The sequence below is a fragment of the Amblyraja radiata genome, chromosome 29, assembly GCF_010909765.2.
Source record: "Amblyraja radiata isolate CabotCenter1 chromosome 29, sAmbRad1.1.pri, whole genome shotgun sequence".
In the NCBI taxonomy this organism is placed as follows: domain Eukaryota; kingdom Metazoa; phylum Chordata; class Chondrichthyes; order Rajiformes; family Rajidae; genus Amblyraja; species Amblyraja radiata.
Window position 1 is genome coordinate 34069110 of NC_045984.1, and position 22151 is coordinate 34091260.

The 22151-nt window shown below is 48.0% G+C and overlaps 1 protein-coding gene across 4 annotated transcripts in view; it reads left to right on the plus strand.

Annotated features, from left to right (window-relative positions):
- Positions 1 to 22151, plus strand: part of sema6b (semaphorin 6B) — a 328957-nt gene that overhangs the window by 144925 nt on the left and 161881 nt on the right. For all 4 annotated transcript variants that reach the window (XM_033047265.1, XM_033047264.1, XM_033047266.1 and 1 more), the window contains 2 exons: positions 6734 to 6868; positions 16855 to 16972. In XM_033047265.1, the coding sequence (XP_032903156.1) occupies positions 6769 to 6868; positions 16855 to 16972 (218 nt within the window). In that variant the 5' untranslated portion in view covers positions 6734 to 6768. The remainder of the gene's footprint in view (positions 1 to 6733; positions 6869 to 16854; positions 16973 to 22151) is intronic.

The following is a 22151-nucleotide window of genomic DNA, read 5'->3' on the forward strand; positions in this document are numbered from 1 at the left end:
TTGTTTGTGCTTTGGTCTCGCTGGTGTTTTGTACAAGGCATCATCTGTCGTTAAGTGATTGTAGTTATGTCAGTTTGGAGAGGGCTGCCGTGTTTGCTGGGTCTCTGAATGTCTGTGACACAAAACGCAAGGCCGGTGTGAATGCACAGCGGTGAAAACGCTGCAGTTGCTGCACTGAGCTCGCCAAACCCACGCCACTTCCCCAACGAGCCTCCACTCAAGTGGAGACACATCAGAGCGGAGTGTAAGTCCGATGGGAATAGTGTGGTGTCAGCCAGCTGTCAGTGGGTGCAGCTGGACTACTCTAGGATGTAAGCCACAGGTAGTCTAGGACAGGTGAACTGTGTGTGACACTGTGGGAGGCCCAGGGCAACTGATCATGTCCAGGGCTGTATATCGACCCGAAACGTCACCTATCCATGTTCTCCACAGATGCTGCCTGACCTGCTGAGTTACTCCAGCACTCTGTGAAACGTCACCTATCCATGTTCTCCACAGATGCTGCCTGACCCGCTGAGTTACTCCAGCACTTTGTCTATGTTGGGTGTAAACCTGCATCTGCAGTTCCTTGCTACACATGAGGCAGGCCCGGTGTGTGGCTGTCTCTAGCTTCATTTCACAGTTGATACATACCTGCCTCTCTTCCTTCATATTGACGAAGAAAGTAAAACCATTGCTACATATTTCTCCAAGTAAGCAGAAATAAATTATTTTTTCTTATGTTTATTATGAATTGGTGAAAGAGCCGCCATTCTTGCCTCCCAGTTCATTTAGGTTTGTGCATTTCAGCTTTTCTCCGTTTCTCTGCAGTATTTATTCTAGCGGGTATCAGTGTCAGCCGGGCTGGGTTAGGCCATGCGATCATCAATCATCGGCAGCCCTGGCTTTGCTCACAGTTATTTATCCTCAGGACATCCAGCAGTCTCTCTAGTGAGGGCAAGGCCAGTCCACGCCTCCTCTCCCCTGTCGTTCTTAGACTCTGCCCCTCTCTCACACAGCGAGCGCGACTTTTTACTGCTCTATAAGCTCATGAGGTCATAAGTCTACTCCGCTATTCAATCATGGCTGATCTATCTCTCCCTCCTAACCCCATTCTCCTGCCTTCTCCCCATAACCCCTGACACCCGTAATAATCAATAATCTATCTATCTCTGCCTTAAATATATATCCACTGACTTGGCCTCCACAGCCATCTGTGGCAAAGAATTCCACAGATTCACCACCCTTTGGCTAAAGAAATTCCTCATCACCTCGTTCCTAAAGGAACGTCCTGGTCAGCTGTACTTTCCCCAGGTAAATACGAATGTGTTACTGAATTCACGATTTATCTCATTTACTGTTCCCGAGGTGTTTCTGTGGCCAAAATGGCCAGCTGTGTAAAACTCACAACAGTAATGGCAGGGTGCGTTAAACTGCCTCTCCCTTCAGGCATGGAAGAAGTTTTATTAATTGAAAGGTTGAAAAGAGAAACAAATGTAATGTTCGGAACAGAACCATTCTAACCTGAGGCATTAACTCTGGCTCATTGTCTCCGCTGCCTGACTTACTGAGTGCTTCCAGCGTTTTCTGGTTTTAGATTTTAGTTTTCAGATTTCCATTCACCATTGACATAACAAGTGGCCCGGTGGTGCAGCGGTAGAGTTGCTGCCTCACAGCACTAGAGACCCCGGTTCCATCCTGACTACGGGTGCTGTCTGTACAGAGTTTGCACGTCTCCCCGTGACCTGCGTGGGTTTTCTCCTGGTGCTCTGGTTTCCTCCCACACTCCAAAGACGTACAGGTTTGTACGTAGGTTAATTGGCTTGGTATAAAACGCAAATTGTCCCTAGTATGTGTAGGATAGTGTTAGTGTGCGGCGATCGCTGGTCGGCACGGACTCGATGGGCCGAAGGGCCTGTTTCCGTGCTGTATCTCCAAAACTAAACAAATAAAACTCAACTAAACTAAACTCAACCCCACCGTCATCATCAGAAAAAAATGTTTTAACAAATTGCCTCTAAATTATGAAAATCTAAAATCTGCATATGCTGGAAATCTGAAACAAAATAGAATGTGCCGGAAATGCTGAGAATGTCAGATGGTGGTTGTGGAAAGGCAAACATTGACAATTCACTTTGTTCTGTCTGTCCATCACACCGGCCTCTCTAGACATCTCTGTCCATCCCGCTGCATGAATGCAAGCGCTGTCAGTGGAGATGCAAGCTCGTTTACAGAGGAGCCAGGGCCGTATACATCCATTAACTGTGGGCAATGGGTTACTGTTACAGTACATCCACACCTGACATCTGAGCTGCTCCATTACTGGAGTGTGTGTTTCAGCCCATCATAAATAAAGGCCCTGTCGAGTTAGGACCCCGGTACTATCTGCTAAAGACTGAACCAAGAGAGGGAGGGCAGCCCTGCACTGTGAACTGAGCGAGTGCATGGGTTTACCAATTAGTCTTAGAGATGCAAGAATGGGGGAGGGGTTTATGCAGAGATGCCTGAGGCAGCTTTGTGTGAACACTGGGTAAAGGAGGGGGGTGCCGATACTCCACCACCTCTCCCCCACCCCCACCCCGGCCAGCACTGACAGGTGAGCAAACAGAGTGTTGGTGTCACAGTGTAGTGTGTGTTAGTGTCACACTGTAGTGTGTGTTGGTGTTACACTAGTGTGTGTTGGTGTCACACTGTAGTGTGTGTTGGTGCCACTAGTGTGTGTTGGTGCCACATTATAGTGTGTGTTGGTGCCACATTATAGTGTGTGTTGGTGTCACACTATAGTGTGTGTTGGTGCCACATTATAGTGTGTGTTGGTGTCACACTATAGTGTGTGTTGGTGCCACTAGTGTGTGTTGGTGCCACATTATAGTGTGTGTTGGTGTCACACTATAGTGTGTGTTGGTGTCACACTATAGTGTGTGTTGGTGCCACATTATAGTGTGTGTTGGTGTCACACTATAGTGTGTGTTGGTGTCACACTATAGTGTGTGTTGGTGCCACATTATAGTGTGTGTTGGTGTCACACTGTAGTGTGTGTTGGTGCCACATTATAGTGTGTGTTGGTGTCACACTATAGTGTGTGTTGGTGTCACACTATAGTGTGTGTTGGTGCCACATTATAGTGTGTGTTGGTGTCACACTGTAGTGGGTGTTGGTGTCACACTATAGTGTGTGTTGGTGTCACACTGTAGTGTGTGTTGGTGCCACTAGTGTGTGTTGGTGTCACACTGTAGTGTGTGTTGGTGTCACACTATAGTGTGTGTTGGTGTCACACTGTAGTGGGTGTTGGTGTCACACTAGTGTGTGTTGGTGTCACACTGTAGTGTGTGTTGGTGCCACTAGTGTGTGTTGGTGTCACACTGTAGTGTGTGTTGGTGCCACTAGTGTGTGTTGGTGTCACACTGTAGTGTGTGTTGGTGCCACTAGTGTGTGTTGGTGTCACACTGTAGTGTGTGTTGGTGCCACTAGTGTGTGTTGGTGTCACACTGTAGTGTGTGTTGGTGCCACTAGTGTGTGTTGGTGTCACACTGTAGTGTGTGTTGGTGCCACTAGTGTGTGTTGGTGCCACACTGTAGTGTGTGTTGGTGCCACTAGTGTGTGTTGGTGTCACACTGTAGTGTGTGTTGGTGCCACTAGTGTGTGTTGGTGTCACACTGTAGTGTGTGTTGGTGTCACACTGTAGTGTGTGTTGGTGTCACACTGTAGTGGGTGTTGGTGTCACACTAGTGTGTGTTGGTGCCACTAGTGTGTGTTGGTGCCACACTATAGTGTGTGTTGGTGTCACACTATAGTGTGTGTTGGTGTCACAGTGTAGTGTGTGTTGATGTCACTAGTTACTCCAGCACTTTGTGTCTATATTCGGTTTAAACCAGCATCTGCAGTTCCTTCCCACACCTTTAGTGTCTTGTTTCTTGCAGCAAGCTAGTGCTTTCTACTCTAGGTATAAAAATGCCAGCAGCAGCAGCAGCAGGATAACCAGTGGTGATGTCAGTGCCTTGGTTGGAAACATCTCAGTGGTTTGTTGAATATTAATACAACGCTCCAGAAGAGGACGGCGATGAATTTATTTTCCTCTATAATTTACTACGGTGTCACTGCATTTGAATGCAAATCGCGAGTGATTCAACATACATTTGCTGGTGTTATTCCTGCAGTGTTGCTTCCCCTGCTTCTCCTGAAGGCAGCGTTCCATGCTGTGAGCATGCCAGCGTTGACATTCATCATGTGTGTGAGTGTGAGTGAGTGCGAGCTTGTGTGTGTGTGTGTGTGTGTGTGTGTGTGTGTGTGTGTGTGTGTGTGTGTGTGTGTGTGTGTGTGTGTGTGTGTGTGAGTGCGAGCTTGTGTGTGTGTGTGAGTGTGAGTGTGAGTGTGAGTGTGAGTGTGAGTGTGTGTGTGTGTGAGTGAGTGCGAGCTTGTGTGTGTGTGTGTGTGTGTGTGTGTGTGTGTGTGTGTGTGTGTGTGTGTGTGTGTGTGTGTGTGTGTGTGTGTGCGCGCGTGCGCGTGCGTGTGTGTGCGTGTGTGTGCGTGTGTGTGCGTGTGTGCCATCACTCCCCAATCCAACCATTCCTCAGCATGGTCCGTGCCTCCAGCATGGCGTAGGGAATAACGCCACTGACCCCATGTCCATCTCCAGGACCACTCCATGCACCCTGACCTCTGCAAACCACGGGCACAGCCTGCCCTCGTTCAGCACAGCCCCAGAATTTTTCTACTTAACGTCCGAACCTCTAGACTCAATTCCTGGTGATGGAGACCATCTTCATCACCACCCTACCTACCTGCAATGCCACTTACAGGAAGTGATGTACTTATACATAGATTGCCCCTGCTCTACAATACTCCCCACTGCCGGGACCTTCACTGCCAACGCCCTCCCCTGCTTTGACCTCACAAAATGCAACGCCTCCCATTTATCTGAACTAATCACCTTTAGCGATTTTTCAGTCCACTTGCCCAGCTGTTAGAGATTCTGATCTCGGTCGGCATGGACAGTTTGGGCCAAACTGTATGCCTAGGACTCTGACATTCGGTTGGCTAGCCTTCTCATCAGCAGCAAAGTAGTCGTTCTTCTTACCATATGTCAGTTGTCCGTGTTGAACGAGTCTTCCATAAGTGTTTCAGAAATTGACAAAGGGAGCGCTCGGTGTAACCTGCCTACTGACCTGTGGTGTCAGGAATGTGGTGCTGGTGACCAGGACCTATCTGGGAGAGAGAGTGGGAGTGGTCTTGGTGACCAGGATCTCTCTGGGAGAGAGATTGGGAGTGGTCTTGGTGACCAGGACCTCTCTGGGAGAGAGATTGGGAGTGGTCTTGGTGACCAGGACCTCTCTGGGAGAGAGATTGGGAGTGGTCTTGGTGACCAGGAACTCTCTGGGAGAGAGATTTGGATTGACATTACACCTGCTGTAATTTTGTAGCAGCTTCTGAAGTAAACGCTCGATGTCTCATTCCCAAAAACAGACGATATAATGTGCACATTTGGGAATACTTAGGAAATGAAAACAGAGAAGCTGGAAATGCTTTGATGGTGGGTTTTTGACCTGAAACATTGGTTTGTTTTACTTTCCAAAAATGCTGCCTGCTCAGTGTTTCCAATAGTTTTGTTTTTGTTTCAGATTTCCAGCATCTACATTTTGATGATTTTTTTGGTATAACTTCCAGCTGGGCCACGTGTTCACTGCTCAGCGTCTGCTTCAAGAGGCTCTCATGTTGATGTTTAGTTGGGACAGGAACGTTTCCAGAGAGGGGTGATTTTCTCTCCCGTAGGAATTGGTTCATTAGTTTAGCTTAGATTAGTTTAGAGATACAGTGCGGAAACAGGCCCTTCGGCCCACCGGGTCCGCGCCGACCAGTGATCCCCGCATATTAACCCTATCCTACACACATTGGGGACAATTTACAATTATACCAAGCCAATTAACCTACAAACCAGTACGTCTTTGGAGTGTGGGAGGAAACCGGAGCACCCGGAGAAAACCCATGCAGGTCACGGGGAGAACGTGCAAACTCCGTACAGACAGGACCCGACCCGTGGTCAGGATGAAACCCGGGTCTCTGGCGCTGTGACACACATGAACAGCACCTCGTATTCCGTTTGGGAAGCTTACAACCCAACAGTATGAATTGCTTCAATTCTAAACAGCAGCAGCTGCCGGCACTACCCGCTGCACCACCGTGCCGCCCTATTGCCCACTACAGTAAGGGGCACTCACCCAGTGATGTTGGCAAGTGGCACAGTGGCCAGTTGTACACCAACCGGCATCTGCTGCCGTTTACCATTGAAGCCATTTATTTGGTTACTTTTAGCAAACACTTGTTGTAAAGTAATTTTGACTAATGCAACAAAAGTGTGTTAAATCTCCCAGCGCTGTCAGCCAACCTTGACCAAGGGTGTTTGACCAACATCATTCTGTGAGAATGAATTGTATTAATGTTGAAGTGAGAGTGTGATTGTAATTGGGCATCTCAGAGGATCCGTGACTCAGGACATTTGCAAGCTGACTAAGCGCCTTTGTTCCCTCGGTATTAAACTTGTTCACACAGCAGTTCACTAAGCCATCATCTCTGGTCATCAGTGTACATTTGAACACAATCCCCTCTCTCTGGCTTGTCCTCAGCTCAGTATTAAACTTGTTTCTGAACCTCACATTGCCTGAGTGCCGGTGCCTGATCATAAATGACCAGGTCACTAACTGTAACTGAGCTCCATGCACTGGTGCTGACCCGATGGTCTCTGTGTTCTTTCCTCCAGGCGTCTGTGAAGAAGACCCTACGTCCCTGCTCACCATGAGGTCGGTGACCTTCCTCATCCTCTCAGTGCTGACGGACCTGTGTGAAGCCACCTTCCCTGACGACAGTGGTCCTCTCACCACTGGCCCAGTGAACCGTAAGTAAACCAGTGCAGCTCCAGTCAATCCCACAGAGGCACAAATATGTCAAGTAATGGTTAAGGTGATGTTTCGGGTCGAGACCCTCCAACTGAAGAAGGGTCTCAACCCGAAACGTCACCCATTCCTTTTCTCCAGAAATGCTGCCTGTCCCGCTGAGTAACTCCAGCATTTTATGTCTATCTTTGGTTTAAACCAGCACTTGCAGTTCCTTCCTACACATTAAGTAATGGTTAATTCAGCATCAAGCCGACTGGGCAATCTATACTCTGTCCCAATAGAAGTCTTGACTTAAGAGCAGTCAGTGTTACGGTCGCAGATGTGCTGAAGGTCCTGACGCGTATGAAGATAGACAAATCTTCCAGGCCTGATCAGCTATATCCGTGGACACTGTGGAATGCTATAGAGGAATTTGCCATAACCCTCGCTGAGATCTATGAGTCGTTGTTAAATACAGGCGAGGTGTTGGAAGACTGCACGGAGGCAAATGTTGTGCCTCTATTCAAGAAGGGCTGCAGGAAAAGGCTGGGAACTACAGGCCAGTGAGCTCAGCATCTGTGGTCAGAAAATTACTGGAGAGTATTCTGAGGGATAGGATATACATGCAATTAGATGGACAAGGACGGATAGGGATGGTCAACATGGTTTTGTATGTGGGAGGTCGTGTCTCACTAATCTGATAGATTTTTTTGAAGATCTGACCTAAAAGGTCGATGAAGAGAGAGCTGTTGACGTTGTATACATGGATTTAATGAGACTATTGACAAGGTTCCACATGGTAGGCTGCTCTGGAAGGTTAGGATTCAAGGAGAGTTAACTGAATGGATAGAGAATTGGCTTCATGGAAGGAAACAGAGGGTGAACGTGAAACGTTTCTTTTCGGACTGGAGGCCTGTGACTAGTGGTGTACCTCAGGGTTCGTTGCTGGACCCATTGCCGTTTGTCATCCATATCTATGATTTGAATGAGAACGTATATGGCATGGCGAGCAAGTTTGCAGATGACACAAAAGTGGGTACTATTGTAGATAGTGAAGATGGTTGTCAAAAATAGCAGCAGGATCTTGATCAGTTGGGCAGGTGGGCTGAGGAATGGCTGATGGAATTTAATAGAGAATTGAAAGGTGTTGCATATTGGGAGCACCAACAAGGGCAGAACCTACACAGTGAACGGTAGGGCTCCGGGGAGTGTTATAGAACAGAGGGATTTTGTATTACAGGTACATAGTTCATTGAAAGTGGCATCACAGGTAGATAGGGTGATCAAAAAGGCTGTTGGCACATCGGCCTACATCAGTCAGAGCATTGAGTATAGAAGTTAGGAGGTCATGTTACAGTTGTATAAGATGTTGGTGAGGCTACATTTCGAGTATTGTATTCAGTTTTGAGCACCATGTTATAGGAAAGAAGTTGTCAAGCTGGAAGGGGTACAGAGAAGATAGACATAAAAAGCTGGAGTAACTCAGCAGGACAGGCAGCATCTGTGGAGAAAGGGAATGGGTGACGTTTCAGGTCAAGACCCTTCTACAGAAGGTCTCCAACTTTTTGTGTCTATCTTTGGTTTAAACCAGTATCTGCAATTCCTTCCTACACAAGGATGTAGATAAGATGTTGCCAAGACTCGAGGGCCTGAGGTACAGGAAGAGGTTGAGCAGGCTGGGACTTTATTCCTTGGAGAGCAGGAGGATGAGGGGTGATCTTATAGAGGTTGACAAAATTATGAGAGGAATAGATTAGGTAGATGCACAGAGTCTCTTGCCCAGAGTAGGGGAATCGAGGACCAGAGGACATGGGTTTAAGATGAGAGGGGGGGGGGAGATTGCATTGGAACCTGAGGGGTAACTTTTGCATTGAAAATGTGGTTGGTGTATAGAACGAGCTGCCGGAAGAGGTAGTTGAGGCAGAGACTATAGCAACATTTAAGAAACATTGAGACAGGTACATGGATAGGACAGGTTTAGAGGGATGTGGGCCAAACGCAGGCAGGTGGGATTAGTGTAGCTGGGACATGTTGGTCGGTGTGGGCACATGCCTGGGCTGAAGGCCCTGGTTCCACGCTCTGTGACGCTACGACTGTCACTAGATAACAATGGACAATGCAGCCTAGGTTGGAGGGGAAGTGAGAAATGTGGTCTCATGAATTAACAAGCGCTACCCAGACTTGAAGTGCAACTTGAAACGAGAATGCACCATCTTGCTCTTCATTAACATCTAAAAGCAAATGAAAATGTCCACCCTCCCTAGAGAAAGAATCTGTCACTCCAGAAATGGCCGCTATGAAGTGTCATTAATCACTGTGAGTGGAGGAGACAGGCAGCCACTCCTTCCTCTACATTCATTGATGGGTTAAATTGGTAAAGAGTCCAAGGGTAGAGAGGTTGACCACATCTCATTGTCCACGTTGGTCCTTCATGCTCTGGGTGGGCCACCCTGCGTGACGTAGGAGAAGTGACCCCTTGAGTTCCCTTTGGATAGAAACACCAAACTCCTGTCATCACTAACAGAGCTGCTCTTTCATCCGCTGAAACTTGACTTTGTACAAAGTACTGCGGGAAGAGGCTCACTCAACCTGACCCCAAGCCCTGACCTCCTGGGAGTGAAGAGAGGCTTTGTTGTGCTGCCAGCCTTGGTCAATGTACCACGAGTAAATATAAAAAATGCCTTCCAAGATCGTCTGATGAATTCATGACACCTCATGCAAATATATTACAAACATCAGCAGGAAAACTTTCATTGACAACACAGGCAAAGGAGATAAATATTGCAGGAATAGTTTAAAGCACGTAACTACAAGGTAGGTTTGATGGGTGGGAACAAATATAAGACCACAATAGGCAGATCAGTTACTCTTGAACTCCCTGTCCTCTGGTGACCTGTGACCTGTGACCTGTTGGTTTAGGATTACAGAGATATAGCTGAGTGTTCTTCAATAAAAAACCATGCGGTGGTGCATGGTGGGATTGGGCGTTCAGTTGCGGTACATAACAGATTCCAATATTACACGTTAAACCTGTTGCCGAGTCACACTTATCATTATATCTCAGTTTCCTCCAAACACTAACTATTTACAATAGACACAAATGCTGAAGTAACTCAGCGGGACAGGCAGCATCTCTGGAGAGAAGGAATGGGTGATGTTTTGGGTCGAGGCCCTTCTTCAGACCGAGTGGGAGGTACATATCAGGGGAAACCGTTTTATTCTCCGAAGGCATTTACCTCTTTTATTCTCGCTGGAGTTTACATCCCCCCTCCCCCCCCCCCTCCCCTCCCCCTCCAACACCCAAGCCTGCGTACGTGAAGCTCAAACGCAACTCGCTGACCAGTTAATGAGGGTGGACAGTGACTTCCCAGGCTTCATGGTCATTGTTTTGGGGGACTTTAACAAGGCTAACCTCAGCCGTGACCTTCCAAAGTACAGACTTCATGTTACCTGCCCGACCAGAGGGGAGAGAACACTTGATCACTGTTACACATCAACCATTAACGCATATTGCTCTGTCCATCTTCCATTTAAACCAGCATCTGCAGTCCCTTCCTACACATACTAACGATCGGCACATTTAAAGCTCTTTCCATACAGAATCTAAAACAGAAAGGCACGGTTTGTGATCGTCAGACTCAGTGATTTTCTGCAGTTTTAAACCACACAGTGTACACAAATATAACATCTCTACTTGTGATGAGACTGGGTGCAGAGTTGAACAAGAGGCCAGCACCAATGTCCAGGCTCCTTTCACTGTTCTCAGTTGCGATACAACTCATTGCTGAGCAGGTTTGGCAAATTGCCAGGTGGTTCTAAATGACCAGGATCAGAATGTTCAATCACACTGGTTAATTAATCCAAAGCCCAGCAGACCACTCATGATTAAGTGCACACCTGTACGTTTTACTCTTGTGGGAGATATCCTGGGTAAGTTACAGCTGCTGACATTACTGCCTCTTTTTATCATCCCAAGTTGAATGACCTTCACCATCATATCATAAGTGATAGCAGCACAATTAGGCCATTCGGCCCATCGTCTACTCCGCCATTCAATCAAGGCCGACCTATCTCTCCCTCCTAAGCCCATCCTACTGCCTTCTCCCCATAAAACCTGACACCTGCACTAATCAGGGGCACACCAGCTCCTGCATCTGCCAGTCCAAGTCTCACACCGTTCCTTGCTAACTCCCTAACCAGCAGCAATGTGGATGTGCTTTCCCCACAGTGGGTGAAGGAGGAGGCTCATGCCCACATTCACAAGTTACAGGAGTAGAATTAGGCTATTCGGCCATCAAGTCCACTCCATCATTCAAACATGGCTGATCTCTCTCTAAATCCCATTTTCCTGCCTTCTCCCCATAACCCTCGACACCTGTTCTATCAAGAATGTGTCTATCTCTGCCTTTAAAATATCCACTGACTCGGTCTCCACAGCCCTCTGTGGCAATGAGTTACACAGATTAACTACCCTCTGACTAAAGACATCCCTCCTCACCTCCTTTCTATAAGAGCGCCCTTTAATTATGAAGGGTGTGTCCCACTTACGCGACTTTTTCGGTGACTGCCGGCACCCGTCATAGGTCGTTGCAGGTGGACGAAAATGTTCAACATGTTGAAAATCCAGCGGCGACCAGAACAAGGTACGATTCTTTGGGCGACTACTCAAGACCATACAGGCTTCATTCACCCCGCGACATATCGCCTGTACGGTCGTGAGTCGTCTCCTAATCGCCCAAAGAATCGTAGCGTCTATCTGGTCACCGCTGGATTTTCAACGTTGAACATTTTCGGCCACCTATGACGGGTGCTGGCATAAGTGGGACAGGCCCTTGAGGCTATGACCTCTGGTCCTAGACTCTACCACCAGTGTGAAACATCCACTCTACACACTGTAGAGGGTAGTGTGAGTATGAGTGTGAGTGTGTAACCGATGCTGGCCTTGCTGCCCTTTCCCACTAGTAAATAGCAGGCTCCATAATTGGAGAGGTGGAGAATGTGATTGAATGGCCAGAGAACAGGAACTGCCAAACATTACACCAGGGCCGCTCTTCAACTCTTTGGATTTATTTCCAAGTTGCAGCTTGAGTATCTGGCAGAGGGTGCAGTTGGTGACCAGGGATTGGAGAGAGGGAGGAGAGAGAGAGAGAAATAGAGAGCGAGAGAGAGAGACCAACCTTGCTTCTCAGAATCCTTGTCCCCTGGAGCTGTAATCTCCATGTTTCAGCCTCACTGTCTCTGACGGTAGCATCCATCCACAACTTAACGCTCTCCGCCTCTCACTCCCTCATCCCTCCAGCAACGCTTCTGTAATGCCTCTGTCCCACTTAGGAAACCTGAACGGAAACCTCTGGAGACTTTGCGCCCCACCCAAGGTTTCCGTGCGGTTCCCGGAGGTTGCAGGTGGTTGCCGGAGGTTGCAGGTAGTGGAAGCAGGTAGGGAACCTGACAAAAATCTCCGGGAACCGCACGGAAACCTTGGGTGGGGCACAAAGTCTCCAGAGGTTTCCGTTCAGGTTTCCTAAGTGGGACAGGGGCATTACACTTCACCTGTGACACCTCACCTGTGACCCCCCTGTAATGCTTCACCTGTAACACTTCACCTGTGACATTTCACCTGTAATGCTCCTGTACCACGAGTATAGATGGTGGAGGTGATGGAGAGGTACAGGAGCCCTCACTGAGTTGTCCCGGCAACCCTTGCCCTGACACTGACTCATTTGTATTTGACAAACTTCCAGCAATTGGTTTGTGATGTTCTGTCACATTGGAGGCAGTTTGTCAGTGGAAGTTGATGCATTAGGTTGCTGTGTAGCAACACAAACTAATACATTGCCCCCTTAACCATGGGAGGGAACTGCAATATGAAAAAATAATAACTGCCAATAAATCACACTTCACCCAAGAGAGGGTCATGACCCTTGGTGATTAAATCTCCAGGTAAATATTTTATATCTACCCTGAAAATGACCTTTGAGACGTTTCCAGTTATTTACCAGAAGCCTGTGATGGCTCAGCTGGTGAAGTCATTGGGTGTTGGCAGCTTAGATTCATGCCCTGACTTCCTGCAGTGTTACAGTCCATTACAGTCCACATCTGCAGCGTTACAATCCGTTACAGTCCACATCTGCAGCGTTACAGTCCGTTACAGTCCACATCTGCAGCGTTACAGTCCGTTACAGTCCACATCTGCAGCGTTACAGTCCACATCTGCAGCGTTACAGTCCATTACAGTCCACATCTGCAGCGTTACAGTCCATTACAGTCCACATCTGCAGCATTACAGTCCGTTACAGTCCACATCTGCAGCGTTACAGTCCGTTACAGTCCACATCTGCAGCGTTACAGTCTGTTCCCCCAGAGTGGATATTATCCAGGTTAGGTACAGTGCTGGAGTAACTCAGCGGGTCAGGCAGCATCTCGAGAGAAGGATGGGTGATGTTTCGTGTCGAGACCCTTCTTATCCAGGTCCCCAAGTCCTGATTGCCATACTGGAGCGATGCCAAGTGTACCAGGGGCTGTAGAGGCAAGTTTACAAACATCCACCAGTCCAGACTAGAGGGCGTTCGATGCCCTCTCACACATGTCTGTGCCCACACTGGGACACCACAAGCCCAGCCCACAGCTCAGAATGAAGAATGTACTCGTCTTCTCAGGACAACCTTGTAGGGCAGCACAGTGGTGCAGCGGGTAGAGCTGCTGCCTCACAGCACCAGACACCCAGATACGATCCTGACCTCAGGAGCTGTCTATGTGGTGTTTGCACGTTCTCCCTGTGACCACATGAGTTTCCTCCGGATGCTCTGGATACTCCTCCCACAACCCAAAGATGTGCAGGGTTGTAGATTAATTGGTCCTGTGTAAATTGTTCCCCAGGTGTCGGGAGTGGATGAGAAAGTGGGATATCATAGAACCAGTGTGAACCGGTGATCGCTGGCCGGCACGGACTCGGTGGGCTGAAGGGCCTGTTTCCGCGCTGTATCTCTAAACTAAACTAAAGAAGCAGGTCAGCCGTTCATTCACCGCTCGGACGTTTATAACAGCGCTACAGATATCTGCAAACAGAGCAAGACTAATATTTGTACGAATGCTGATATGTTTCCTCATTTATTATTGTCGAGGCGACCAGCAGTTTCATGTGTTCTCAGTGAATTGCCCCATTGTGTTTTGTGACGTCTTTGACAGCCAATCAGGGTGAAATGTTGTGCTTAAGAACTCTGGCCATTCAGTTCAACTTGAGGAAAGTTCGCCTGAATTGTAATGAATACAAATGTACTTCATCAACTAATTCAGATGTTGTAATTGAGTCTTGCCTGGGCCAATTGGAATGTGAACCATACACAGCTCCTAATAACGGTGTGGGATTGTTATTCTTGGATCTGGTTCAGCACAGTATCGCCAGTTGACAAGCGCATAAATCCATCCAATAACGCACACCGGGTGAAATCTCCAGCGCTTGTTTACTTTAGGGTTAAGCAAACATTTTTGTCATTGCAATAAAATGGGACTCTGGTAAAGCTGAGGTTGAAGCTGACTTCAGGTATTATAATTCTTCAGGATGCTGTCATTGAGGTGTCTCTGTGGGGGCGCTGGTGATATTAACTGGGTGAACAGCCATGCAGAGTTATTGAGGAGGCTCTGGCAGAGCGTGGAACACATGTTGAATGCCCCCTCCCTCATGCATTCAATATGTAGCTGTGCATCGATTTGGTTCAAGTGCCGATAACTTTGTTGAAGAGAATTTATCGATTCCTTCAATGTTTTCCTCGGATATCCAGGTTCAGACTATGTTTATGTGATATGAACCAAATTAGGCCATTCGGCCCATCAAGTCTACTCCGCCATTCAATCACGGCTGATCTGTCTCTCCGTCCTAACCCCATTCTCCTGCCTTCTCCCCATAACTCCTGACACCCGTACTGATCAAGAATCTATTTATCTCTGCCTTAAATATATCCATTGACTTGGCCTTCTGTGGCAAAGAATTCTACAGATTCACCACCCTCTGACTAAAGAAATTCCTCCTCATCGCCTTCCTAAAGGAACGTCATTTAATTCTGAGGCTGTGACCTCTGGTCCTGGACTCTCCCACTAGTGGAAACATCCTCTCCACATCCACTCTATCCAGACCCATAAACTATATCTCGGTGTGAACAATGATGTGTGGCCTAAAGTGTGTGTTTTGTACAAAATTCACAGGGTTAATTTGACGAAAGGTCCCATTGTGTTAAAGTTTCAAAGAGTGCAAGTTATACATGAGAAAGTTAGAGTCGGGGCAGTAGATTTCTCAATCCTCTCAGAAGACAACACATCTGTGACGTACATCCCAGAGACAAGAACTTGATATGGATGATAACGGGATATTTTGGCAAAGGAAGTATTGAAAAAAATAGTGAGAAAACAGACAGATGGATTTAGTTTAAAAAATAACTTTTTAGTCTTTTTTTATCATAATATTTTTTTGAGATCATTTTGTTCTTGGAGAAGGCATTAAATCTGTGATGAAGGAACTGACAAATATAGAAGAGAGGCTTCTCGATTGGAGCTTATGTACAAACATTATAAACTTCTAATGTACAGTTCCATCATGAGTCAGATCAAGAATAGTCGGGCACGTTCCACACTGCACTCAAACACAATGTTAGAGACAATAGAGTCGGAGGAACAGTCTGAAGAAGGGTCTCGACCCGAAACATCACCCATTGCTTCCCTCCAGAAATACTGCCTGTCCCGCTGAGTTACTCCAGCATTTTGTGTCTAACTTCGAGATGATAGATCCGGGTTGAAATTCTTCAGAGATTGTCCCATTGAGTCATCTCTCACTACTTGACTGGTTGATCCTTTATTATCACAGGTGACGTGTCACAGTGAGATACTTTGTGTAGCATATCGTCCACACGATATGTGGAGTGTAGAGCGCTGACAAAGTTACACAGTCGTCCCAATAATTCCTCGTTGTCCCCAGTGGCCCCACCACCACCACCCTCCCCCCCACGCTGGGGCCCTTGTTCCCAGTGCCCCCCCCCTTAGTTCCCAGTGACCCCCACCCCCACGCTGGGGCCCTTGTCATTCTCAGTGGCCTCCCCACCCCTCACCCCCACAATGGGGCACTTGTTGACCCAGTGGCCCCACTGCCACCACCTTCCCCCCTCCCCACGCTGGGGCCCTTGTTATTCCGAGTGCCCCCCCCCCCCACGCCTGGGCCACCCTTAGTTCCCAGTGCCCCCCCCCCTCCCCCCCCCCCCCCCCCACGATGGGGCACTTGTTGTCCCCAGTGGCCCCATTGTCACCACCTTCCCCCCCCCCACGCTGGGGCCACCCTTAGTTCCCAGTGCCCCCCCCCCACGCTGGGGCCACCCTTAGTTCCCAGTGCCCCCCCACGATGGGGCCCTTGTTGTTCCGAGTGCCCCCCCCCCCACGCTGGGGCCCTTGTTGTTCCCAGTGGCCCCAACACCACCCTCCTCCCCATGCTGGGGCCACCCTTAGTTCCCAGTGCCCCCCCTCCCCCCCCACGATGGGGCCCTTGTTGTTCCCAGTGGCCCCAACACCACCCTCCCCGCCCATGCTGGGGCCACCCTTAGTTCCCAGTGCCCCCCCCACGATGGGGCCCTTGTTGTTCCCAGTGCCCCCCCCCCCCCACGCTGGGGGCCTTGTTGTTCCCAGTGCCCCCCCCCCCCCCCCCCCCCCACGCTGGGGGCCTTGGTGTTCTCAGCTGCGGGTCCTAATCCGACCTGCATTGAACGGCTAAAATACCAGCGCATTAAGTTCTCCTGACTCGGGCCGGGAATGGTAGACTATCTATCTCTCACTCCTAACCCCATTCTCCTGCCTTCTCCCTGTAAACCCTGACACCTGCACTGATCAAGAAACTGTCCTCTCTTGCCTTGGTCTCCACAGCCTCCTGTGGCAACGAATTCCACAGGTTTCACTCAGCGTTCGTTGGCAAAGAGGAAAACAGAAAGTTAAATGTAACGCCTGTGTTGAGCAGTTTGTTGTTTCTCCACAGACGTGAAACATATCGTAGTGTTTGTTGGCAACGGAGCTGGAGACGGCACCAAGCCCACAGAGATACTGGATGTACAACGGATACTGAGAGTGAACAGGACGCTCTTCATTGGAGGAAGGTAAATGCAGTGATTCTGACATCTCTACATGATGAATCATTATCAGTTAAGATCATTTTAATAATGTTTTAATGAGACTGTAATGATCATGTGATGTCTCCATGGTATGTTTGTTATTCAACTGAAATGTTAATGAATTAACATTAAAGTTTCATAGAGTTTTGGCCTCAATTAGTTTTGATTTTGAATATCCACATTAAAAATGCATGTGAACCAGGGGTCGGCAACCCACAGGATCCTGGCCCTGATGCACAACAAGGTTGCTGACCCCTGATGTGAACCATGCACTATCACTGAGTCTACGCTGACCCTTGCTGCTACTTGTCTGGTCTCCAATTGCTGCTCTAATCACCAGTGTGTGCATCTACCCCAGAGCCGTTATTATGAACATGTGTGTGTGTGTGTGTGTGTGTGTGTGTGTGTGTGTGTGTGTGTGTGTGTGTGTGTGTGTGTGTGTGTGTGTGTGTATGTATGTGTGTGTGTGTGTGTGTGCGCGTGTGTATGTGTGTGTACATGTGTGCGTGTGCGAGTGCATGTGCGTGTGTGTACGTGTGTGAGTGCGTGTGTGTGTGTGTGAGTGCATGTGAGTGCGTGTGTGTGAGTTACGTGTGTGTGTGCGTGTGAGTGCGTGTGCGTGTGAGTGCGTGTGTGTGTGCGTGTGCGTGTGAGTGCGTGTGTGTGAGTGCGTGTGCGTGTGAGTGCGTGTGTGTGTGAGTGCGTGTGTGTGAGTGCGTGTGTGAGTGCGTGTGTGTGTGTGTGTGTGAGTGCATGTGAGTGCTGGCTTTACCTTGCACTAAACATTATTCCCTTATCATGTATCTGTACACAGTAAATGGCTCGATTGTAATCATGTATTGTCTTTCTGCTGACTGGATAGCACGCAACAAAAGCTTTTCACTGTACCTCATGACACGTGACAATAAACTAAACTAAAACTGAACTAAAACTCACATTGCCAGACACCCGGGTTTGATCCTGACTACGGGTGCTGTCTGTACAGAGTTTGTATGTTCTCCCCGTGACCTGCGTGGGTTTTCTCCGGGTGCTCCGGTTTCCTCCCACACTCCAAAGATGTGCAGGTTTGTAGGTTAATTGGCTTGGTGTAATTGTATTATTGTAATTTACCGTACTTCTAATAAAAATAATTTAAAAAAATTTAAAAAGCATTAAAAAAAAAAAAGTAATTGTAACTATAGAATTCCCTCCTATTTAAGTTTTTTTTCTTCAGCTAAACTGTGAATTTTGCATGCAAGATTTACTGAAGTATTCGGAGAATGATTGGACACAATGAATGATTTTACAGCCGGCTCTCAGTCTGAGCCAGGTTCACCGAGGAACAGTTGATTATTTATATGCCGGTGTTGACGTGTGTGAAATACAAGTGACATAAAAAAGTTAGGTCCACTTGAACAAAAGAGTCATAAATAATGTCTTGTTCCTGCTGGCAATCCATCACGTCTCACTCACACATTCTAATGAGTGTTTGGGATTAATCTGCGGGTGAGCTCAGAACCTGTGGACACTTTTTCTCCCATTCCCATGAAAATACTGAGTGCCATGTTTACATGTAGTGTTGTGTTGCTGCAATTAAATATTTCACTGTTCTATCTGGGACATGTGACAATGAAACACAAAGACAGACACAAAATGCTGGAGTAACTCAGTGGGACAGGCAGCATCACTGGAGAGGAATGAGTGACGTTTCGGGTCGAGACCCTTCTTCAGACTGGTACATGGTCTCCACCCGAAACGTCACCCATTCCTTCTCTCCAGAGATGTTGTCTGACTCGCTGAGTTACTCCAGCATTTTGTGTCTATCATCAGTACAAACCAGCGTCAGCAGTTCCTTCCTGCACCTGATGATAAAACACTTTTGACTCTTGACTCCACAAGCTCAACTGTTGGCGGCACAGTGCGGCAGCAGGTAGTGCTGCTGCCTCACAGCATTAGGGACTCTGGGTCAATCCTGACCCTAAAGATGCTGTGTCGAGTTTGCACGTTCCCCCTGAGACTGTGTGATTCAGTTTCCTCCCACGTCCCAATGATAGGCTGGTACCGTTCACCCCTCCCCACCCTTCACCGCCACCCCCCACCCTTCACCCCCACCCATCACCCCCACCCTTCAACCCTACCCCCCACCCTTCACCCCCACCCCCCACCCTTCACCCCCCACCCTTCACCCCCACCCCCCACCCTTCACCCCCACCCCCCACCCTTCACCCCCCACCCTTCACCCCCACCCCACCCTTCACCCCCACCCCATCCTTCACCCCCACCCCCCACCCTTCACCCTTAACCCATCACACAGCCCGTCACAGTGCAGCCACACGGGGGAGACGAGGCGGAGGGCGGCCGTGCCCGTGGGAGAGTGGGGGCTGTCCCGAGGGATGCGCACCTTCGGCCGCAGTGCTCGGGTTCAGAGTGCCCAATCACCTGTGGTTTGTGTGGGAAAATGACCCCCACCCTCCCGTCTCCCCCGGCCTGTGATGTGATGGACGCGGGGGTCTGGACCAATCGCTGACAAGTCCCTCCCCCCCAGGCGAAGTCATGTACGTTATTTGACTTTTCGGCTGAGCGGCCATTCGGTTCATTGGTGTTTTGGCCTCATTTCCATTCAGTTATTTGGATCCCACTGCTTTGCTTCAGCTTCTCGTCCTTCGATGCCACGTCTGGGTACCTTATTTCATATTTCCTCTAAAAATTCTGGAACCAGGTCTTTTCCAATCCTGGTGCAGCAGTGATTTTCCCCGGTTAATTAACATACGAGTCCATCTTTGGGTCGTGGAAGGGAATCCACAGCCTTCAAGTGGTTCAGTAAATCAAACAAACATCACGGGCACCGCCCAGGTCAGGGTGAGGAGCAAATCCATTTTGCTGGAGCTGACAGACGCTGCATTAAGTTCCATCACAATCTCAAGCGTTTCCGTTCTGGAGTCAAAGCCTGATGGATGCTCCCAAAACCAAGAGTTGGCATTTGTGCATCAAAATAATGTCACATGAAAGAGGAAAGGAATTTAAGAAGGGAGTTTTACCGAACAGATAAGAAGCCAAGATTTGTAGATGAAAGTCTTGGAGATGTAACGATAGAACCCGCTTTGTTGACGGAGGCAGAGACTTTGCAACTGAGAAAAATTATTTCAGGGCAAAGCAATTTTCTTCATGTTTGATTATTGGCTGAATATTCAATGAGTTGTAAATCTTTCTGATATTTCAGTTGACCAAATTTATTTAAATATGTTTGCAGTTGGCTGAGAGTCATTAAACATGTGCATAAATAAGAATGATTAAAGATAGAATGATCAAACATGTGGGACAGTTAATTAAATATGTAATAATCAGATGCAGAAGTGAAATGATTGAATATGTGCATGAATTAAAAAAGGTCTTATGAAGAATAAACTGAGATTTCCAGATGCTGCAATATAATTAATATAGGATAAGGCAAAAATATAATGGCTGTCTGAAAAATACAGGGTAAAGTTATGCTTTAGGAAGGCTTTATACAAAGGTTCTTTGCCATAGAAACTTGTGCTGAAGAAGAGTTCCAACCAAAAACGCCACCAATCCATGTTCTCTAGAGATGCTGCCTGACCCACTGAGTTACTCCAGCACTCTGTAAAACGTCACCTATCCATGTTCTCCACAGATGCTGCCTGACCCGCTGAGTTACTCCAGCACTCTGTAAAACGTCACCTATCCATGTTCTCCACAGATGCTGCCTGACCCTCTGAGTTACTCCAGCACTCTGTGAAACGTCACCTGTCCATGTTCTCCAGAGATGCTGCCTTTCACAGAGTGCTGGAGTAACTCAGCGGGTCAGGCAGCATCTCTGGAGAACATGGATAGCTGTTTCCATGATGTATGACTCTGTGATGGACTTTAAGACGATTACACATGGGTTCCTCAGTTGTTGTCTACTCAGCATGTGAGCAGTCTCTGGATGTAACAAAGCAGAATATTAGAGCAGGGGGGATGTAACAAAACAGCATATAAGAGCAGGGGGGATGTAACAAAACAGCATATTAGAGCAGTTCCACTGCATATTTCCCATTGGGATCGAGTAATTACAGCTTCGTAAAATATATAATAAAAGTGGGTGTAAAATTACTGAATTAATCAAAGACAGGAGATATTAAATCCCAGGTGAAGTTATCTCAACCCGTTTTAGCTCGGACAGAAGAATGCGGCAACACTGAGTGAAACTTAAAGCCCAGGTAAATAATCACAGGGGCGAGTTTATATGTCGAGAAAATGGTTGTAGAAATTCAGCAGCGTCGTACATTCATAGAGTGATACAGTGTGGAAACAGGCCCTTCAGCCCAACTTGCCCATACTGGCCAACATGTCCCAGCTACACTAGTCATAGTGATACAGTGTGGAAACAGGCCCTTCAGCCCAACTTGCCCATACTGGCCAACATGTCCCAGCTACACTAGTCATAATGATACAGTGTGGAAACAGGCCCTTCAGCCCAACTTGCCCATACTGTCCAACATGTCCCAGCTACACTAGTCATAGTGATACAGCACGGAAACAGGCCCTTCGGCCCAACTTGCCCATACTGGCGAACATGTGCCAGCTACCCTAGTCACAGAGTGATACAGTGTGGAAACAGGCCCTTCAGCCCAACTTGCCCATACTGGCCAACATGTCCCAGCTACACTAGTCATAGTGATACAGTGTGGAAACAGGCCCTTCAGCCCAACTTGCCCATACTGGCCAACATGTCCCAGCTACACTAGTCATAGTGATACAGCACGGAAACAGGCCCTTCAGCCCAACTTGCCCATACCGGCCAACATGTCCCAGCTACACTAGTCACACCAGCCTGCGATTGGTCCATATACCTCCAAACCTGTCCTATCCATGTATCTGTCCAACTTTATCTTAAACATTGGGATAGTCCCAGCCTCAACTACCTCCTCCAGCAGCTTGTTCCATACACCCACCACCCTCTGTGTGAAAAAGTTACCCCTTAGATTTCTAGTAAATCATTTCCCCTTCACCTTGAACCTATGTCCTCTGGTCCTCGATTCCACTACTCTGGGCAAGAGATTGTGCATCTAGCCGATCTATTCCTCTCATGATTTTGTACACCTCTATAAGATCTCCCCTCATCCTCCTGCGCTCCAAGGAATAGAGACCCAGCCTGCTCAACCTCTCCCTGTAGCTCACACAC